The sequence below is a fragment of the Nelusetta ayraudi genome, unplaced genomic scaffold (genome assembly GCF_046127955.1).
Source record: "Nelusetta ayraudi isolate G7.1 ecotype Tasmania unplaced genomic scaffold, CSIRO-AGI_Nayr_v1 ptg000136l, whole genome shotgun sequence".
Classification (NCBI taxonomy): Eukaryota; Metazoa; Chordata; class Actinopteri; order Tetraodontiformes; family Monacanthidae; genus Nelusetta; species Nelusetta ayraudi.
Window position 1 is genome coordinate 1,393,828 of NW_027466186.1, and position 18,052 is coordinate 1,411,879.

The window sequence follows — 18,052 nt, forward strand, 5'->3', positions numbered from 1 at the left end:
TTCAATCTCCTGATGGTTCCCTCAGTGTTGTGGCTGAGGGTTGATAGTCCTTCACACATCAGAAGGAAGGGTCGCCCCTTGCGCAAAACCCACTTCTGTGCACTCATGCCTGTGCGCGGGTGCGTCTTGCATGTGTGTGTGTGTGTGTGTGTGTGTGTGTTTTTATGTTTGCGCTAACTGTGGTAAGGTGGCTGAGAGCGAAGCTCCCTTTTAATCTGTCCAAAAGCATTTTCATTAGTTCTGCCCCGGCCCTTTTATTAAAGGCGGCTTCAAAGGCACAACAAGTGAAACCACCAACAGGAAATGACCCTGCGCACCGTATATATATCGACGACTGCATATCCGTGCGCTTCAGTGCCGCCACGCGCATACGCCTGATGAGAAAGTGAGGAGGAGGAGGGGGAGGAGGAGGAGGAGGAGGAGGAGGAGAAGAAGGGACTCAGGGACCTCTGTGTTCCCGTGGCCTTCCGCACGGGTGCACGGCGCACTCGCGGCACATGTGACACATTCGTTCCAATGTAGCCGGCAGAGATGGAAGTTATGACTTTTGGTGGGGCAAATAATATTACCCGGTAATAATAAATGTAATATTTTGCCCTTTTTTTTTTTTTTCTTAAATAACTATAATGAGGCTTGCCCTCCAAGTGAAAGGAAATGTGGAATCATCAGGGGTTAGCCAGGGTCTTTGGCGGCGGATGAAACGGCAAGGATCACAGCGGTGTCAAAGGACGAGGCAAGTCTCAAAGTTTTGTTTGCCACGTGTGTGTACAAACCCACTAAATCACGGCGCGCACGAACCCGGCCGAAGCGCTGGCACTGACGGGCTCGACTTTTATTGCCGCGCGCGGCCCTAATTGCAAAAATCGTCATCCAAAGTCAACTCCGCGATGCCGATTTTTGCCGTTGTTAAAAGTTGCTAGGTAACAGGTTAATCCCAAAAATAAATACGCTCCCCAATAAAAGCTAATTGCCCGTGACAAATTTCCGCTTTTTTTTTTTTTTTTTTCTTACTCGGCTGCCGCGGCGGCATTTGAGACAGGAAATTGTTAAAGGAACCGAATTCGAAGTCCGGTAAACATTAAAAATGTGACAGTCGGGGTTTTTTTTTTCGCCCCTTCCGCCGGACAGGAAGTAGACGGGATCCGTGTTCTCAGAAGCTCACCTTGCACGCTAAACTAACCGTGGTGTAGTAATTTCTTTCTTTCCATTTTTTTTTTTTTTTCCTTCGTTCTTGGATAACAAACCGGCCCGAAATTTACGAGCCACTTGCCGCGGTGTCGTTGCCGTGGCCGTTCTTCATAACAGCAGGTGCAGCGGGATACGGGGAGACGTTTTTATCGCCGCCTATTACGCGGAACAGACAGGCGTTTCTGCGGCGGCCCCGGTGCACCACTGTTTCCTCGGGGTGCCGTAAGTATTATTATTTTTTTTTTTTGGAGGGTTGAAGGGGCGGGGTGGGGGGGGGGGTTATTTTTATATAATTTAACCTCGTGTTCCTCTTACCGGCTGGGCCTCTTCTGATGCATTGAGTTCCAATCCCAACACAAAGCCATTATCCGTTCATTTCATTTGAGAGGAATACGGGTCGAGCGGCTCCGCTCCTTCCTCTCAGGATGTGACACACACACACACACACACTCACACACACACACACACACACACACACGGGTATTTTATGGCTTGAACCGAAACATACAAGCGCACCTTTAAACACATTACGGGCTCGGCGAAATACTTCATCTTACTGGTGCCCTGAGAGCCGTGGGCACAGGCATTATTATATGGGGCTCCAGAGCCAGCTGGTCAGGGCAAATCCACAAGGGCCTGCTATTTTCCACCCTCCCGCGCTCCCTGGCTCAGCGCTGCGCCATTCATTCGGTCCATTTTTTATACGTGCCTAGTAGCCGCGTTACTACCGGTTTCAAGGGGATATTAATCGGAAACAGGTCTTATTAAAGTATATTAAGAGCGGCCGAGCTGGATATAAAGCGCGCAGTCAGGTTCCCAGATGGGCCGTATTTGGGCCGCAGCTGACACTTCCAGGAGCGGAGCGGGTTTCAATCAGGTTCCGCGCGGGTTCCGGAGGGGTGGCGGGGGGGGGGGGGTTTGCGGGGGTTATTCACTCGAGTGTTGCATTGTGGGTAAGCAGGATTTTAAGCGGTTATGAGAGCGGCGGGGGGTAAACGGAGGGTCTCATTGTCCCGGAATGTTTATCTTCCCCCGGCCTTCATTCAGCGCCGGATTACGCGGAAGCAATCCCCCTGCCAGCACCCCCCGACTTGGAGGGTCCGCACGGGGGGGGGGGGAAAGTAAAAAAAAAAAAAAAAAAAAAGGTTCATTTACCCTCCAAATAAGAAGCTGGGTTTAGAGGCTCTGAGGAGCCGCACGTGACAGGAAGTTGAGACTCGGCCTGTGGGCGGCGTTGGGGGCGCCGCGACGACCAACCAGAACCCGCGACGCCACCCAGTCTTAGCGCCATGCCGTCATCATCCATTGCGTGGAGCGTTTTACTGGGCCTGTGTGTGGGACGCCGAGACGTGTTTAATCAACTCTGCAGCTGCGGGGGAGGTCTCTCCGCCTCGTGTCAGTGCTTTCCGGTCTCAATTGTGTATAGGTGCGTGTGTGCGTGTGTGCGTACGCGCTCACGCTCGTGTGCGTCCGCGGCTCGCGGAACCCTCGGTTCTGGAGCGTTAGCGGTCGAGAGTGATGAGTAATCCGTCAGCTGGGAGCCTGACACAGTCGTAGCTAAATGAGATGTTACAGGCCGCATTTGTTTGATTCTCGCTGCGACCCTCTGGATGCGGTCAGCGGCGCGCGGCTGACACAGAGCCCCGGCCGGCGCCGAAACGTTGTTGGGATATTCGTTTGTGAACCCCCCCCCCCCCGCCCCCCCACGGCTGAGTCACGAATCTGTGACGTTGCTTGTTTTTGCCAAGTCCGAAGCGAGGAGATCACCTAATTTGTTTTAGGTCGGTGGGGCCGTAGCGTCAGTTAAAAGTCGGGCATTTAGTCAATTTCACCGTTAAGTTAAGTTTGGGTCCATCACTCATTTTAATAATGGCTCCAGGAATAGCAGCGTCAGGCCACCGACTTCTGACTCTCCCGTATTTCTTTCCCATTTTAAAGCAAAGCAGCTGTCTGATCGAATGGCAGCAGACATTTATTTCACTGAGAGAGTGACATCTACCAACAGCCGATCTGATATGAGGGTGATTTCATAACAGGAAGTATGAGAACGCTCCCCCCCGTCGTTATTAGTGGTCCTAGATGGATCTGGGCCACAAGTCATTTAAAAAGCAGGGGGGTTCCCAGGATACTTACGCTTGATTTTCTCATTTTGTTATTCATTTTTAAATAACTTACTGCATCACGCTGTGAGGTCATCTGGTAAAGCCTTACCCTGCGCCCTCCAAGAAATCTCAGCGCACACAAATAGTTCGATTTTTCCCTGCCAAAATGCCACATTTTAGTGAACAAACATGAAATGGCTGAACATGGCAAACAAAATTTATACCGCAAAAAATTCAGAAAAAAGGCTTGGCCATCTGGCACAGCTGTCACCGAGGGGGATTCCGCCCTCTTTCCAGCGGATGAAACGGAGCATGAAATACGTTTTGCGTGCGCGCAACATATCGCGACCGAGCTCCCGAGGACGTGGACGGTTTGAGCGAGCCGCCTGTTGTTGACTGCTGACTCTAATTCCCTGCGTCTGGAACGCGGGCGGCGCAGCGCTCTGTAACGACCGACAAACAACAGCAACATCCTGTGAATTCCTCGTCTTGGCCGCCCTGGCACTTTGGTTTTGTGCACTTTTAAGGCACTACTTGAAGATTTATAGAGCCGGTTTACTGTACTTTTACCAACGAACAGGCCCCCTAATTGCTGCCTGCCTGCATTGTGTTGTGTGTGTGGGTACGGGCCTGATAAAATAAACCACACGGTGTGTATGTGTGTGTGAGGAAGCTGAACAGGGCCTTCTGCTCTGCTTTACTATCTCCTTGTGTGGTTCCGCGGCAGCTCTGCCAGTATGGGGGCGTAGAATGGGCATCCGTCTGAGAGAGCGATGGCGGCCCCCTGCGAGCCAGCCTGGGTGAGGGCGGGATCACAAGGCTCCAGACTGGCAGTCTGTACTTTTTTTTGCGAGCGTTAGCTGGTGCGCGACTTTCGGCTTGTAAAACGCACGTCTGTGCGTGAGGGGGGGTAATGAAACCTAAAATCGCGAGCACTCCTTCCCAGAGGTGGAGAGTAACGAAGTGCAAATACTTTGTTACTGTCCTTAAAGGAGGTTTTTCAGGTATTTTGCACATTACTTTAGTATTTGTTTTTCTAATGACCTTTTACCTTTAATTTGTACACAAATATCTGTACTTTCTACTCCCTGAATTGGAAAAAACAAGGTGGCTACTTTTATGTTTGAAGTGTTTGAAAGATGCAAATTCTGTTAAAAGTAGTTTACTTTACATTATTTATTACTATTATAGCCGTTGCTTGAAGTGGAGCCATTTGAGCTATGCTATTGTGTAAGTGAATGTAAAAATGGATCATATTTTAATGGAAGACTATTTTAGAGTAGCTCGAATTGGGGTCACGGTTCAGTTTTAAGTACAGAGAAAAATTAAAATGGAGAAAATAACATTGGTTATCGTAATTAAAATAGTAAACATCCAATAATGGCTCAATGGTCATAACTGTTACTGATTAAAGATTGATTGTGCTGCAGTTTAAAAAGTATAAAAACTATCAAAGTATATAAAGTATTTTTCCAAAATTATCAACAAAAGTATTGTTTCATTAGTAGCAAAAAAACAGTGTTATTTTTTAATTAAATACATTTCACAACCTGTACTTTCTTTGTTTTACTCAGTAAAGGAGTCAAATCAGTGCTTCTGCTTTCATGGAAGTACTTTTTTAAAAATTTAATTTAATTTAATTTAATTAAAAATAATTTTTTTAACACAAGTATCCATTATTTTACTTAAGCACAGAAGGTAAAAACTTTTGACACCTCCGCTCCTTCCTGCCCGCCCGTCTGCGCCGAATTAACACCTGATCTTTGGGGGCATTTCTAATTGTGAGGTGCAATCCAGCTCTGCTTAGAGCAACACAATGGTTCCGCGTACCGTGGCCATGGCTGGATGCCACACTTCCTCTCGCTGCAGTGGAGAACCAGCCAAGCACAGCAGAGCTAATCTGGACCTGGTGGGCGCTTGGACGGCCACCCTCGGACCACCCTTGGAAAGTGAAGTTGCCTCTGGAATTGTTGTTTATTAGAGACCAGGGGAGGATGTTACTTCCTCAACACCTCAGCAAATGGCCTCATTATTTCCTCCGACTTGTGCTAAAAAAAGGCATTTAAGGATATTTAAAGGACTTAAAGGATTTATTTAAAGTACTGACGTTCATTCATCTGTATTTCACCAGAAGTGATGTCAGAAAATACATGCAAATGCGGATTATTTAGCAAACAGCCATGTATCTCTTCTTTTTTATATCTTTGACTTAACAGAGCCAACAAACAAACAAATATCTATTTTCAGCCATATTTCATGCTGATAGATACGTCCTTTAAATGTTGCACATTGAGCCTTTCCTTGTTACTTTAAACTGTATCAAAGTGTCTGTTCCAAACTTTAACCCTAGTTATTTAAAAACAAAACAAACAAACAAAAAAAAAACACCAAGCAAACAACAAAAAACAAACAGCTATCAAAACAATCAGATTATGTAATGCGTTTTCTCATCTGCCCCTATAGGTCTGTTCATTCAGACGTAGATGTCCACATGTTGGAAAATGCCAAGTGTGGTAATAAATGTTTGCACTTTTAACTGATAAAGCAGGTCATGTTGACACTTACAGTTTTTGTAAATAGAGATCTTACCAAAGTCTAAAAGCAATCGCCACAACCCCCTGCTTGACATTTACCGGTTTTAGATGTTTTGTCAGAATATACAGGTAAATATCAGATTATTATGAAACAACATGTTAATTTTAATTAATGGAACATTATTTACAACTCAGTATTCTTCCGTTATTATTTCAGATTCTTTACTGTCTCGTGTCTTCGTGTCTTCACATCCTGTTTTATATTGTAATCATTTCCTTCCTCTCATGTCTGACCCTGACTTCCTTTTTGTGTGCACACCTGTGTGATTGGTCTTTATATTTAAAATGACTGGCTGAAATATTCAGCAAAGGAAAAAAGAGTCTGTCCTCAAAATATGACACTTGACTTTGAGTAAATACGCGTTGGTACTTATAACCACCTCTTCATCACTGACAGCACCTACAGCTGCTCGAGCTGCTGTCAGGAATCTGCTTGTGTCACTCACTGAAGGATGCTTGGAATTAAAATGGGAAATTCCTCCACACTGTCAGTCAGGACTTTTCTAGTTTGTTTTTTGTATTCCAATTATAGTCAAGTTATTAATGGAAGAACCGTATATATTCAAACAAGTTTTTACAGTCCTCACTGGGAAAACAATAGTTTTAAAACAAACTGTGCACATATGAATGTCATGTTGGAATTTTAAAAACATTTATCCTTACCAATATGTTTGAGTGCATTTCAAAAAAAGAAAACGTGCTAAAATTTCTGAGACCATTTGTCTTTATTTGCTGAAGCATGCGAAACATATGAGGGGGAAACAGATTACAGTTAATCTGTAAGACAACACAAGATAGAAGCACCCACAAACATCCAGAACACCATTTAGAGGGAAATCATAGCTGGATAGATGAATTTGGTGCAGGAACAATCACTGAGGGCAGCAGAGGCTACAGTGATTGTGGGAGGGAATGCAGACAAATTTCTGCCCAGTTAAGAAAGCGACTGGTTTGGCACCGCTGTTCCCTTGTATCTGTGTGAAGGACACGAAGAGACATCATCATTCTTCCACTGTCAAGCAATCGGTTGATCAATCCAGCGACAAGAAGAGTGCAGCCGATGAGTGAATGAAATGAGTGCAGGTCAAGTTCTTACCTCAGAGGGAGAGCTAGCAGAGCTCTCCTGGATACAGATGATGGTGAACACGACGGCCATGGCAACAGCAACGCTGAAGATCTTCATGTTTGGAGGCTTGGACGGCTTCCACTGCTTCAATCCTCTGACTCTTCTGGTGACTCTTGTCAGCTCCTCGGACTTCTCCTGTCTGATGTTCAAGAGCTGGTATTTATAGCCACTTGGCCTCATCACTGCCAGCAAAATGTGTATTTAGAAACCTCATCATGTGACCTTTTTAGCAATTTAATAAAATTTGGGTAAATAATAAAATCATTGCATAAATTTTGTCTTTCTTTTTTTTTTAACCAAGGTCAATACAGTTTTTTGTTGTCTTAGTAAATAAAAAAAGTCTAATGTGTTCAGAAAGCATAATGCTTTCTAAACTTTGGCGTCAATGTCTGTTCGCTGATGTCGCACTTGAGCTCAACTCTACACTACACCAGATGTGATGCTAGAACATACATGTAAATGTTGATGATTAGCAAATCAAAACCCAACAGTCATTTATTTTAAGTGGCTCAAAAGGGCGAGAAACACAAATATCTATTTTCTGTCCCATTTTATTCCAAAAAAGCCCTTTAAATGTTATAAATTGGGCATTTAGACTACATTAAACAAGCTTAATTCTTGGACAGTCACAATGTAAAACAGGACACATTTGTCGCCTAATTCTAAAATTTAATCCAACTCACAAAAGCAAAAGCAAATATTGAAATTATATTTAAATATCATTTCCATGTTTTAATAATTTATGCACTTTGTTTGTTTTTTTCATCTACCTCTGGCTAAATTTAGTTGACTCTGTCAATATGTTACAACAAACTGTCACTTTTAACTAAAAGCTGTGTGTGTGTGTGTGTGTGTGTGTGTGTGTGTGTATAATTTTTTTTTTTTGCACTCCTGCAAAAAAAATATGACATATATGTTTTCATCAAAATATGATCAACATCTCTTATTCTACCAGGTGCAGTAACTTGAATATATTGGAACTGCACACTTAAAAAGTTTATGTCAATTTGGATATTGATTTTATTGTGAGGAGGCCAGCTGAAAACTACTTTTTTAACACTTTACTTGAATTGGTGTGTGTCTTATCACACCTAAGAGTTACCTCTTTTTTGTATTCCTCTCAATAAAATCACAATAATGTGGTCTTGCCAATACAAATGTTAATGTGGTTGTTGGTAGAATGTATGGTTTTGTAAAGTTGACATGAAAGAAAAAAAAAGAAGCAATTAAATCCATCAGAGAATTTATCTTTATTTGCTGAAGCATGAGCAAAAAAACAGTAACAACAGAAATCACACTTAATCTGTAACACACCACAATATAGAAGCATCATCAAATATTCACAACCACATTTTAAAATATTGCATTTTAGAGTGAAATCAAAAAACAAAAAACTTTTGTTATGGACTGTAAAGCTTTAAATCTCTTGTGATTCACTACTTGAAAGTGGCATCCAAAATGTCACAAGTGGAGCCGTTATGAATTACCTCTCTATTATAGCTAGATCAGTGCCAGAACAAAGATGGACTTTGGATTTTTCTGATTGATCTCAACAGTTAGGCAAGGATGGAGTTCAAATTGGCAAATTCAAGCAGTCAGGTACTGAACAAGAAGTGTTTCCAGGACCAGTTACACTTTAAGACAGGAGAGAACATCATCCCTGAAGAAGTCATATGGATTAGAGGTGAAATATCTTCAAGATCAGAAGAACAAGTCCAGGTGCCCTTACTCAACCCTTCTATCTATTTGTGTTGTAATTTGTGATTTATTGAAACAGACAAACAAAAAAAGAGGTCATGACTGCCAGTAAGGAGTAGGAATTTCCAACGCTCATTCCCAGCATCCCTCTGTCAGTGATGCAAGCAGGTTATAAAGGGTATAAATACTGTCACATTAGCTCCAGTCCAGCATCAGACAGGAGAAGTCCAAAGACCTCACAAGAGTCACCAGAAGAGTCAGAGGATTGAAGCAGTGGAAGACGTCAAAGCCTCCAAACATGAAGACCTTCAGTGTTGCTGTTGCCGTGGCCGTCGTGCTCACCATCATCTGTATCCAGGAGAGCTCTGCTGTTCCTCTCTCTGAAGTAAGAACTTTACCTGCGCTCATTTCATTCTCTCATCAGCTGCACTGAAACACTCTTAATGTCACTGGATTGATGCACTCATTGACAGGTGGCTGAGTTTGATGTGCCAGTGTATGTTGACACTCCAGCAGCAGAAACTGTGGATGAAGAGGCGTCAGTGGACTCCTGGAAGGTGAGTCCAAAGTGCCTCCACACACTGGGTGGAAGCAGAGAGGAGCAACAGAGTGAGAGGTGATGCTGCAGATCAACACCTTGCTCACGTCTCTTGTCCTTCACACAGATGCCGTACAGCAGCAGATCCAAGCGGAGCCCTGCTGCCTGCCGTTGGTGCTGTGGCTGCTGCCCCAACATGAGAGGATGTGGCGTATGCTGCACGTTCTGAGGATTCCAGCACCAGCCAGGGATTCGCTCAACCACCACTCAATTACTATCCATCATATTTCAACAAAACTCTTAAAATAAGTTAGAAAAACAAAAACAAATAAACAAACAAAAGTGAAATATGTGGTTGTCAGTTACTCAACATGTTTCTGTATAAGGTCAAGCATTAAAAAGAAATGGGCAAAAATTGTTTCTGATGAGTTTTCATGCTCTCTGTTGTCATATAAGTTTTGTTTCAAATTCATACCAACAGTTATACTGCACTAGTGTGTGAGACAGTCTTTGGTATGACCCGGCCGGGGATCAAACCCACAACCTACCAGTGTCAGGGCGGACACTCTACCAGCAGACCACTGAGCTGGTCCAGCCACGATAATCAATTGATCCACGTTAATTATACATTGTTGCACGCCTTCATCACATCCCACATTGACCACTGCAATAGCGTCCTCTATGGCACAACCCCCAAACTTCTCAACAAACTCCAATTCATCCAAAACTCTGCAGCACGCCTCTTCACTCGCACCCGTTCTCGTGACCACATCACCCCTCTCCTCCAAAATCTACACTGACTCTCTGTCCCACAACGTATTGACTTCAAAATCCTCATACTCACCCACAAAGCCCTAATTAACCAGGCCCTTCTACATGAAGACCTTCAGTGTTGCTGTTGCCGTGGCGGTCGTGCCCACCGTCATCTTTATTCAGGAGAGCTCTGCTGGTCCTCTCCCTGAAGTAAGAACTTTACCTGCACTCATTTCATTCTCTCATCAGCTGCACTCTTCTTGTCTCTGGATTGATCAACTGACTGATTGACAGAAGGTGAATGTGAACGTGCCAGTGTACTTTGAGGATCCAGCCGCTGTGGGTCAAGCAATGTTAAATGCCACCACCAAGGTTTGTTCACTTCACACAGAGAAGATACACAACATTTTTTTTTTTTCCCCCCTCCAAAGTGCCTCCACACACTGGGTAGAAGCAGAGAGGAGCAACAGAGTGAGAGGCGATGCTGCAGATCAACATCTTGTTCATGTCTCTTGTCCTTCACACAGATGGCAGAAAGTAAAGGAGCCCAACATGGCCGTTGCTGTGGCTGCATGTCCCTTCTTGTATGGATGTGGCATGTGCTACAGGTTCCATTGGTGATTGGTCCTGCGCCAAATTCATCTGTCCAGTTATGACTTTGCTCTGAAACACATTAATCTTAAATTGTGCTTGTAAATATTAGAGGATGCTTCTATACTGTTGTGTTACAGATTAAGTGTGATATTTGTTGTTACTGTTTCTGCCTCATATGTTGCTCATTCAACAGCAAATAAAGCTAAATTGTCTACTCTAAAGAGCGTATCCATGTTTCCTTTTTTATATAAAATTGCCATTAAAGTTATATGATTGGTAACGAGAGATGTCTGGAAGCCTCCAACATGACATTCATATGTGCACAGTGTGTTTCATAAAGATGTAAAATAATGTTTTCCAAGTGAAGGAGGTAAAACATTCTCTAAGTATTTTTAGTTGCATTAATAATTGGAGTCTCTTTATAATAGGAGACATGAATGACAGCAGGACAAGTGTGATTGGTTGAGGATGTGATCTATTTGCTTATTTCCCAATATATTGATTTTGTTGTGTTGTCATCAGACTTCCATGCTCATTCCCAGCACTCCTCAGAGAGTGGCGCAAGAAGGTTCCTGACAGTAGCTCCTTTGACCTGACCACTAAATATTAAGGAGGACTTGCGGCAAATGCACGATAAATGTCAAAAGATAAATGTATTTTTTTCTTTAACTCAAGCATTTTGTGACCGATGTGACTGCATGTCATCTGTTCTTCTCAACAATCAAGGTTTCTTTTCTTTTAATTAGACATAGAAATCAGCTGGGAAAACTAAAAAAGAAAACAATATAATTTTATTTCACTAAAAGCTCAAGAATTATCAAATTGTTAGGGTTCATGTTTGTTTTCTTGAGGGGAGCCAAAGAGAGATTTCCTGACTGCCAGAGATGTAGAAAGAGGGGACAGTGGTTCAATCAGGAAGTGCACTTTGACCTTTGATCTTGATCTTGGGTGAAAGAAACTTTGGAAATTATACACTCAGACTTTATGTCCAACAATGATTGCACTTACCTAAAATTTAAAAAACGATGCTGTCTTCATGACTAAGTCCTCACTAACTGAAGGCAAATGACTCAAACAACGAGCATCTCATAATCAATGGCAGCTGATTTGAGGTTCGAAAGGGAAAACTTTATATAAATATGAATATAGAAGTTTCTTACATTTATACATGGAGTGTCATTGTAATACAAGGTCTCTCATTTCACAATTTACTGGTGGTTTTGGGGGGATTTCCTACTCTCATTCCCAGCATCCCAGCAGTATGTGATGCAAGCAGGTTCCTGACAGCAACTTCTATACTTGTAGGTGTTGTCAGCGATGAGGCCAAGTGGGTATAAATACTGTCATATGCGCTCCAGTCCAGCATCAGACAGGAGAAGTCCAAAGACCTGACAAGAGTCACCAGAAGAGTCAGAGGATTGAAGCAGTGGAAGACGTCAAAGCCTCCAAACATGAAGACCTTCAGTGTTGCTGTTGCCGTGGCCGTCGTGTTCACCATCATCTGTATCCAGGAGAGCTCTGCTGTTCCTCTCTCTGAAGTAAGAACTTTACCTGCGCTCATTTCATTCTCTCATCAGCTGCACTGAAACACTCTTAATGTCACTGGATTGATGCACTCATTGACAGGTGGCTGAGTTTGATGTGCCAGTGTATGTTGACACTCCAGCAGCAGAAGCAGCAGAAGCAGCAGCAGCTGTGAATGAAGAGTCGTCAGTGGACTCCTGGAAGGTGAGTCTCCACACACTGGGTGGAAGCAGAGAGGAGCAACAGAGTGAGAGGTGATGCTGCAGATCAACACCTTGCTCACGTCTCTTGTCCTTCACACAGATGCCGTACAGCAGCAGATCCAAGCGGAGCCCTGCTGCCTGCCGTTGGTGCTGTGGCTGCTGCCCCAACATGAGAGGATGTGGCGTATGCTGCAGGTTCTGAGGATTCCAGCACCAGCCTGGGATTCACTCAACCACCACTCAATTACTATCCATCATTTTTCGACAAAACTCTTAAAATAAACAAACAAAAATAAAATACATCTTTGGTTATCAGGGACTGAACATGTTTCAATTCTTTTTCCAAGTATATTTCTTGGACAAACTGTCTTTCTTCAAAATATTTTTTTGCGATAAGCTTTTGGAATCTTTCAATAAATGTCCATTTTCCTGACATGTCCTCATTGTCTCTTAAAAAAACCCCACATAAATACTTGTAAATGTAGTACCGGTTTAAAAGACACAATAATCAGTAAAGAGAAATATGCCACAACTTGGGTACATTGCATTTCACTCTATTGGGCTATCTATCTTTTTTTTTCTTCCTTAAATCCTGTCTCTATATATTCTCACAAACCTGAGCAATTAGTGAAATTCCTTCTGTTAAGGTTTCAAGTTATTCCTTTCAGTTCATTATGTCTCCCTTCAATAAAGATTACTAGAAGTTTTTGTAGAAGATAGGTGTCTTATGTTATTTTCTATATCTTTTCACAGTCCTAAAAATAGTGTAAAACGATAAACTTCTAAATGCTTAGTTTATTTTTTTTTCAGCTTCCGTGCAGTTGATTTCCATGTTAATCACTGGCATTACTTTACTTATAAGTATATCATACTTTTAAGCCACCTTTCAAAGATACAGTCTCATGTGTTGGTGCCCCACACTCAGTCCATGTGACTAAGACCATTAGTTTGCCTCTTGAAAAATTGGTTCAGCTCTGTTTCCTTTTGTTCCTTCACTCTATTGAGCCACTAAAAATGAATGGCTTTTAACATTAAATAAGATGACAAAAAATATTATTGACCTTGGTAAAAAAAAAAAGAAAAAAAAAAAAGAAAAACAAGAGAGACAAAATTTGTGCAATTATTTTATTATTTACTAACTTTTACTAAAGTGACAAAAGGTCTCACATGCTAAGGTTTATAAAAACGTGTTTTTATTCAGACAAACATTTACACAAGAAACAGGGCAGATTCCTTTTATCTTTTTTCATAACCAATATTTTATTAAAGTGATAAAAAGATAATTTAGAAGAGGTTTCTAAATAAACATTTTTCTTTCAGTGATGATGCCCAGTGGGTATAAATACTGTCACATGAGCTGTCGACCAGCATCAGACAGGAGAAGTCCAAGGAGCTGACAAGAGTCACCAGAAGAGTCAGAGGATTGAAGCAGTGGAAGACGTCAAAGCCTCCAAACATGAAGACCTCCACGCACTGAGCAGAAGCAGAGAGGATGAACAAAGTGAGAGGCGATGCTGCTATTGAACACTTTGCTCATTTTTCTTGTCCTTCTCACAGATGCCAGAGGTCATCAGATGGAGAATTTTACAGTGTCGTTGCTGCTGTATCTGCTGTCGCAACGTGACAAGATGTGGCTTCTGCTGCAAGTTCTGAGGATTCCTGCACCAGCCTGGGATTCACTCAACAACCACTCACTATCAATCTATTGCATCTATCCAAAACTGATAAAATGAAAAAAATTTAAGTAAGTATCATGATTTAAGAACACAGCTTTAATTTTTGGAAAACAAAAAACAAAAAACAGGCCTGGGGTTGGGGGGTGACACGGCGACACGGTGGCGCAGTGGTTAGCGTTGCCGCCTCACAGCAAGAAGGTTGTGGGTTCGATTCTGGGCCTTGGACCTTTCTGTGTGGTGTTTGCTTGTTCTCCCTGTATCTGTGTGGGTTCTCTCCAGGTTCTCCGGCTTCTTCCCACACTCCAAAAACACGCATTTGAGGTCATTTGAACACACTAATTTGTCCGTAGGTGTGAGAGTGAATGGCTTTTTGGTTCTATGTGGCCCTGCGATGAACTGGCAACTTGTCCAGGGTGTCACCCTGCCTTCGCCCTATGACAGCTGGGAGAGGCTCCAGCAGACCCCCGTGACCCTGAGCTCAGGAAGAAGCGGGTATAGAAAATGAATGAATGAAAACAGGGCTATAAATGTATGGAACCTTTTAACAAACTTCAATACTTCTCACAGATTCCAACAGTATCTCTTTTTTAAATCACATGACTGGTTTTGAATGTACGACTTGTTTAAAAGACATAATAGTTGTCAAACTTTGTCGTCACTGACCACAGACCACTTCATGACACATCGAGCCTGTTTGAATTAAGACTTTTGCTCAAAATTAAATGTCCTTTTTATGACTCTTTGCAACTACAAACTGAATGTGAATCCATTTTGAATTTGAACAGAACAGCCTGAATTTTTGTGTTAGAGACAATGAAATCTCTCAACAGCACAACTGAATTTAAACGGCAGTGTATTGATAGTTTAAATCAACAGTTTGTTGTCAAATGATTCTATACAGAATTTGTGGTTGCCCTTCCAGCTCTATGTCTTTTCCCATATAGCTTTGCAGCTAGATGGGAGACTGAGAGAACCTCTGGTCAGTGTTTTTGTGAGGATAAAAGGTGAAATTAAAGCTGCGTTTTCAATTTTCTCTTACAGACAAACTATGGCCAGAATGCCACAGACTCTTCTCTAGCTTTAGTTTTTTGCTTCCTCACCTATAAAGGAAATGGGTAGTTTATCAAAAAAAGTGACATTTACCTTAACCATAACCTTAACCCTAACTGGCTGCTGACAACGACCTCATGTCAAACGGGGGATTTATGTTGTTGCTTCATACTTTGGGAAAATCCAGTCTTTAGAGAAATTTCATCTCCTTCTTCACCTGTTGAAAGTACAAACACTGATTACAACACATGTTCAAACATATACACAAGTTTAAATAAATACACACCGAAGCAGATAGAAAAAACCTCACTAAACTCATGTACTCCTGTATTACATTTTATTTTTTCTGCTTTATTATAATTTAAAGGCCTGATATGTAATACTTAAAGGGCTCTATCAGAATGCAAATGGAAGAAAATAGATATTTGTTTTTCTCGCTCTACGGAGACAGTAAGTTGAATGGCTATTGTGTTTTGATTCGCTAATAATCAACATTTGCTTGTATTTTCTAACATCACAGCTGGTGTAAGAGATGAAAAGGGGCATCAGATAACAGACATTAACGTAAACAGGTTGTTTTGGTTTTTTTTTGCAAAGTTTTTGATTCTGAACGCATTGGACACATTGAACATTTGATATTTAAAATATTTGTTGAGCTTCATGAAAGACCAAATTCATGCAATGCTTTTATGATTTACCAGTAATATTACAAAAGTGATAAAAAGGTCACATGATAAGGAATATAAATAAATGTGTTCATTTTGACCATGGGTATTTTATTAAATTCACGACAAACCAACTGGAATAATCATAAATATTTTATAGCAAAAACAACTGAGAGAAACATGAAACACACTCATTAAGTGTCAATGTCTGACATCTTACACAAATAAGAGACCAAACGAATGATAGATGGAGGAATTTCCTACGCTCATTCCCAGCATCCCAGCAGTCTGTGATGCAAGCAGGTTCCTGGCAGTAGCCCCTTTGCTTTAGGTGTTGTCAGTGATGAGGCCAAGTGGGTATAAATACCATCACATGAGCTCCAGTCCAGCATCAGACAGGAGAAGTCCAAAGACCTGACAAGAGTCACCAGAAGAGTCAGAGGATTGAAGCAGTGGAAGACGTCAAAGCCTCCAAACATGAAGACCTTCAGTGTTGCTGTTGCCGTGGCCGTCGTGCTCACCATCATCTGTATCCAGGAGAGCTCTGCTGTTCCTCTCTCTGAAGTAAGAACTTTACCTGCGCTCATTTCATTCTCTCATCAGCTGCACTGAAACACTCTTAATGTCACTGGATTGATGCACTCATTGACAGGTGGCTGAGTTTGATGTGCCAGTGTATGTTGACACTCCAGCAGCAGAAACTGTGGATGAAGAGGCGTCAGTGGACTCTTGGAAGGTGAGTCCAAAGTGCCTCCACACACTGGGTGGAAGCAGAGAGGAGCAACAGAGTGAGAGGTGATGCTGCAGATCAACACCTTGCTCACGTCTCTTGTCCTTCACACAGATGCCGTACAGCAGCAGATCCAAGCGGAGCCCTGCTGCCTGCCGTTGGTGCTGTGGCTGCTGCCCCAACATGAGAGGATGTGGCGTCTGCTGCAGGTTCTGAGGATTCCAGCACCAGCCTGGGATTCGCTCAACCACCACTCAATTACTATCCATCATTTTTCAACAAAACTCTTAAAATAAGTTAGAAAAACAAAAACAAATAAACAAACAAAAATGAAATCTGTGGTTGTCAGTTACTCAACATGTTTCTGTATAAGGTCAAGCATTAAAAAGAAATGGGCAACAATTGTTTCTGATGAGTTTTCATGCTCTCTGTTTTCATATAAGTTTTGTTTCAAATTCATACCAACAGTTATACTGCACTAGTGTGTGAGACAGTCTTTGGTATGACCCGGCCGGGGATCAAACCCACAACCTACCAGTGTCAGGGCGGACACTCTACCAGCAGACCACTGAGCTGGTCCAGCCACGATAATCAATTGATCCACGTTAATTATACATTGTTGCACGCCTTCATCACATCCCACATTGACCACTGCAATAGCGTCCTCTACGGCACAACCCCCAAACTTCTCAACAAACTCCAATTCATCCAAAACTCTGCAGCACGCCTCTTCACTCGCACCCGTTCTCGTGACCACATCACCCCTCTCCTCCAAAATCTACACTGACTCTCTGTCCCACAACGTATTGACTTCAAAATCCTCATACTCACCCACAAAGCCCTAATTAACCAGGCCCTTCTACATGAAGACCTTCAGTGTTGCTGTTGCCGTGGTGGTCGTGCCCACCGTCATCTTTATTCAGGAGAGCTCTGCTGGTCCTCTCCCTGAAGTAAGAACTTTACCTGCACTCATTTCATTCTCTCATCAGCTGCACTCTTCTTGTCTCTGGATTGATCAACTGACTGATTGACAGAAGGTGAATGTGAACGTGCCAGTGTACTTTGAGGATCCAGCCGCTGTGGGTCAAGCAATGTTAAATGCCACCACCAAGGTTTGTTCACTTCACACAGAGAAGATACACAACATTTTTTTTTTTTTCCCCCTCCAAAGTGCCTCCACACACTGGGTAGAAGCAGAGAGGAGCAACAGAGTGAGAGGCGATGCTGCAGATCAACATCTTGTTCATGTCTCTTGTCCTTCACACAGATGGCAGAAAGTAAAGGGGCCCAACATGGCCGTTGCTGTGGCTGCATGTCCCTTCTTGTATGGATGTGGCATGTGCTGCAGGTTCCATTGGTGATTGGTCCTGCGCCAAATTCATCTGTCCAGTTATGACTTTGCTCTGAAACACATTAATCTTAAATTGTGCTTGTAAATATTAGAGGATGCTTCTATACTGTTGTGTTACAGATTAAGTGTGATATTTGTTGTTACTGTTTCTCCCTCATATGTTGCTCATTCAACAGCAAATAAAGCTAAATTGTCTACTCTAAAGAGCGTATCCATATGTTTCCTTTTTTATATAAAATTGCCATTAAAGTTATATGATT

General features: G+C 42.5%; 1 protein-coding gene and 1 long non-coding RNA gene across 2 annotated transcripts; both read left to right on the forward strand.

Moving 5' to 3' along the window:
- The first annotated feature begins 12,225 nt into the window (after positions 1-12,225).
- LOC142879496 (uncharacterized) lies at positions 12,226-13,035 on the forward strand. Its single transcript, XR_012925313.1, has 2 exons — positions 12,226-12,321; positions 12,421-13,035. It is a non-coding gene; the product is annotated as an uncharacterized LOC142879496 (long non-coding RNA).
- A 3,044-nt stretch (positions 13,036-16,079) lies between these two features.
- Positions 16,080-16,843, forward strand: LOC142879495 (hepcidin-like). Its single transcript, XM_076012840.1, has 3 exons — positions 16,080-16,275; positions 16,364-16,447; positions 16,556-16,843. The coding sequence occupies exons 1-3, from the start codon at positions 16,189-16,191 to the stop codon at positions 16,655-16,657; spliced, it is 273 nt and encodes a 90-aa protein (XP_075868955.1). The 5' UTR covers positions 16,080-16,188; the 3' UTR covers positions 16,658-16,843.
- The last annotated feature ends 1,209 nt before the right edge of the window (positions 16,844-18,052 follow it).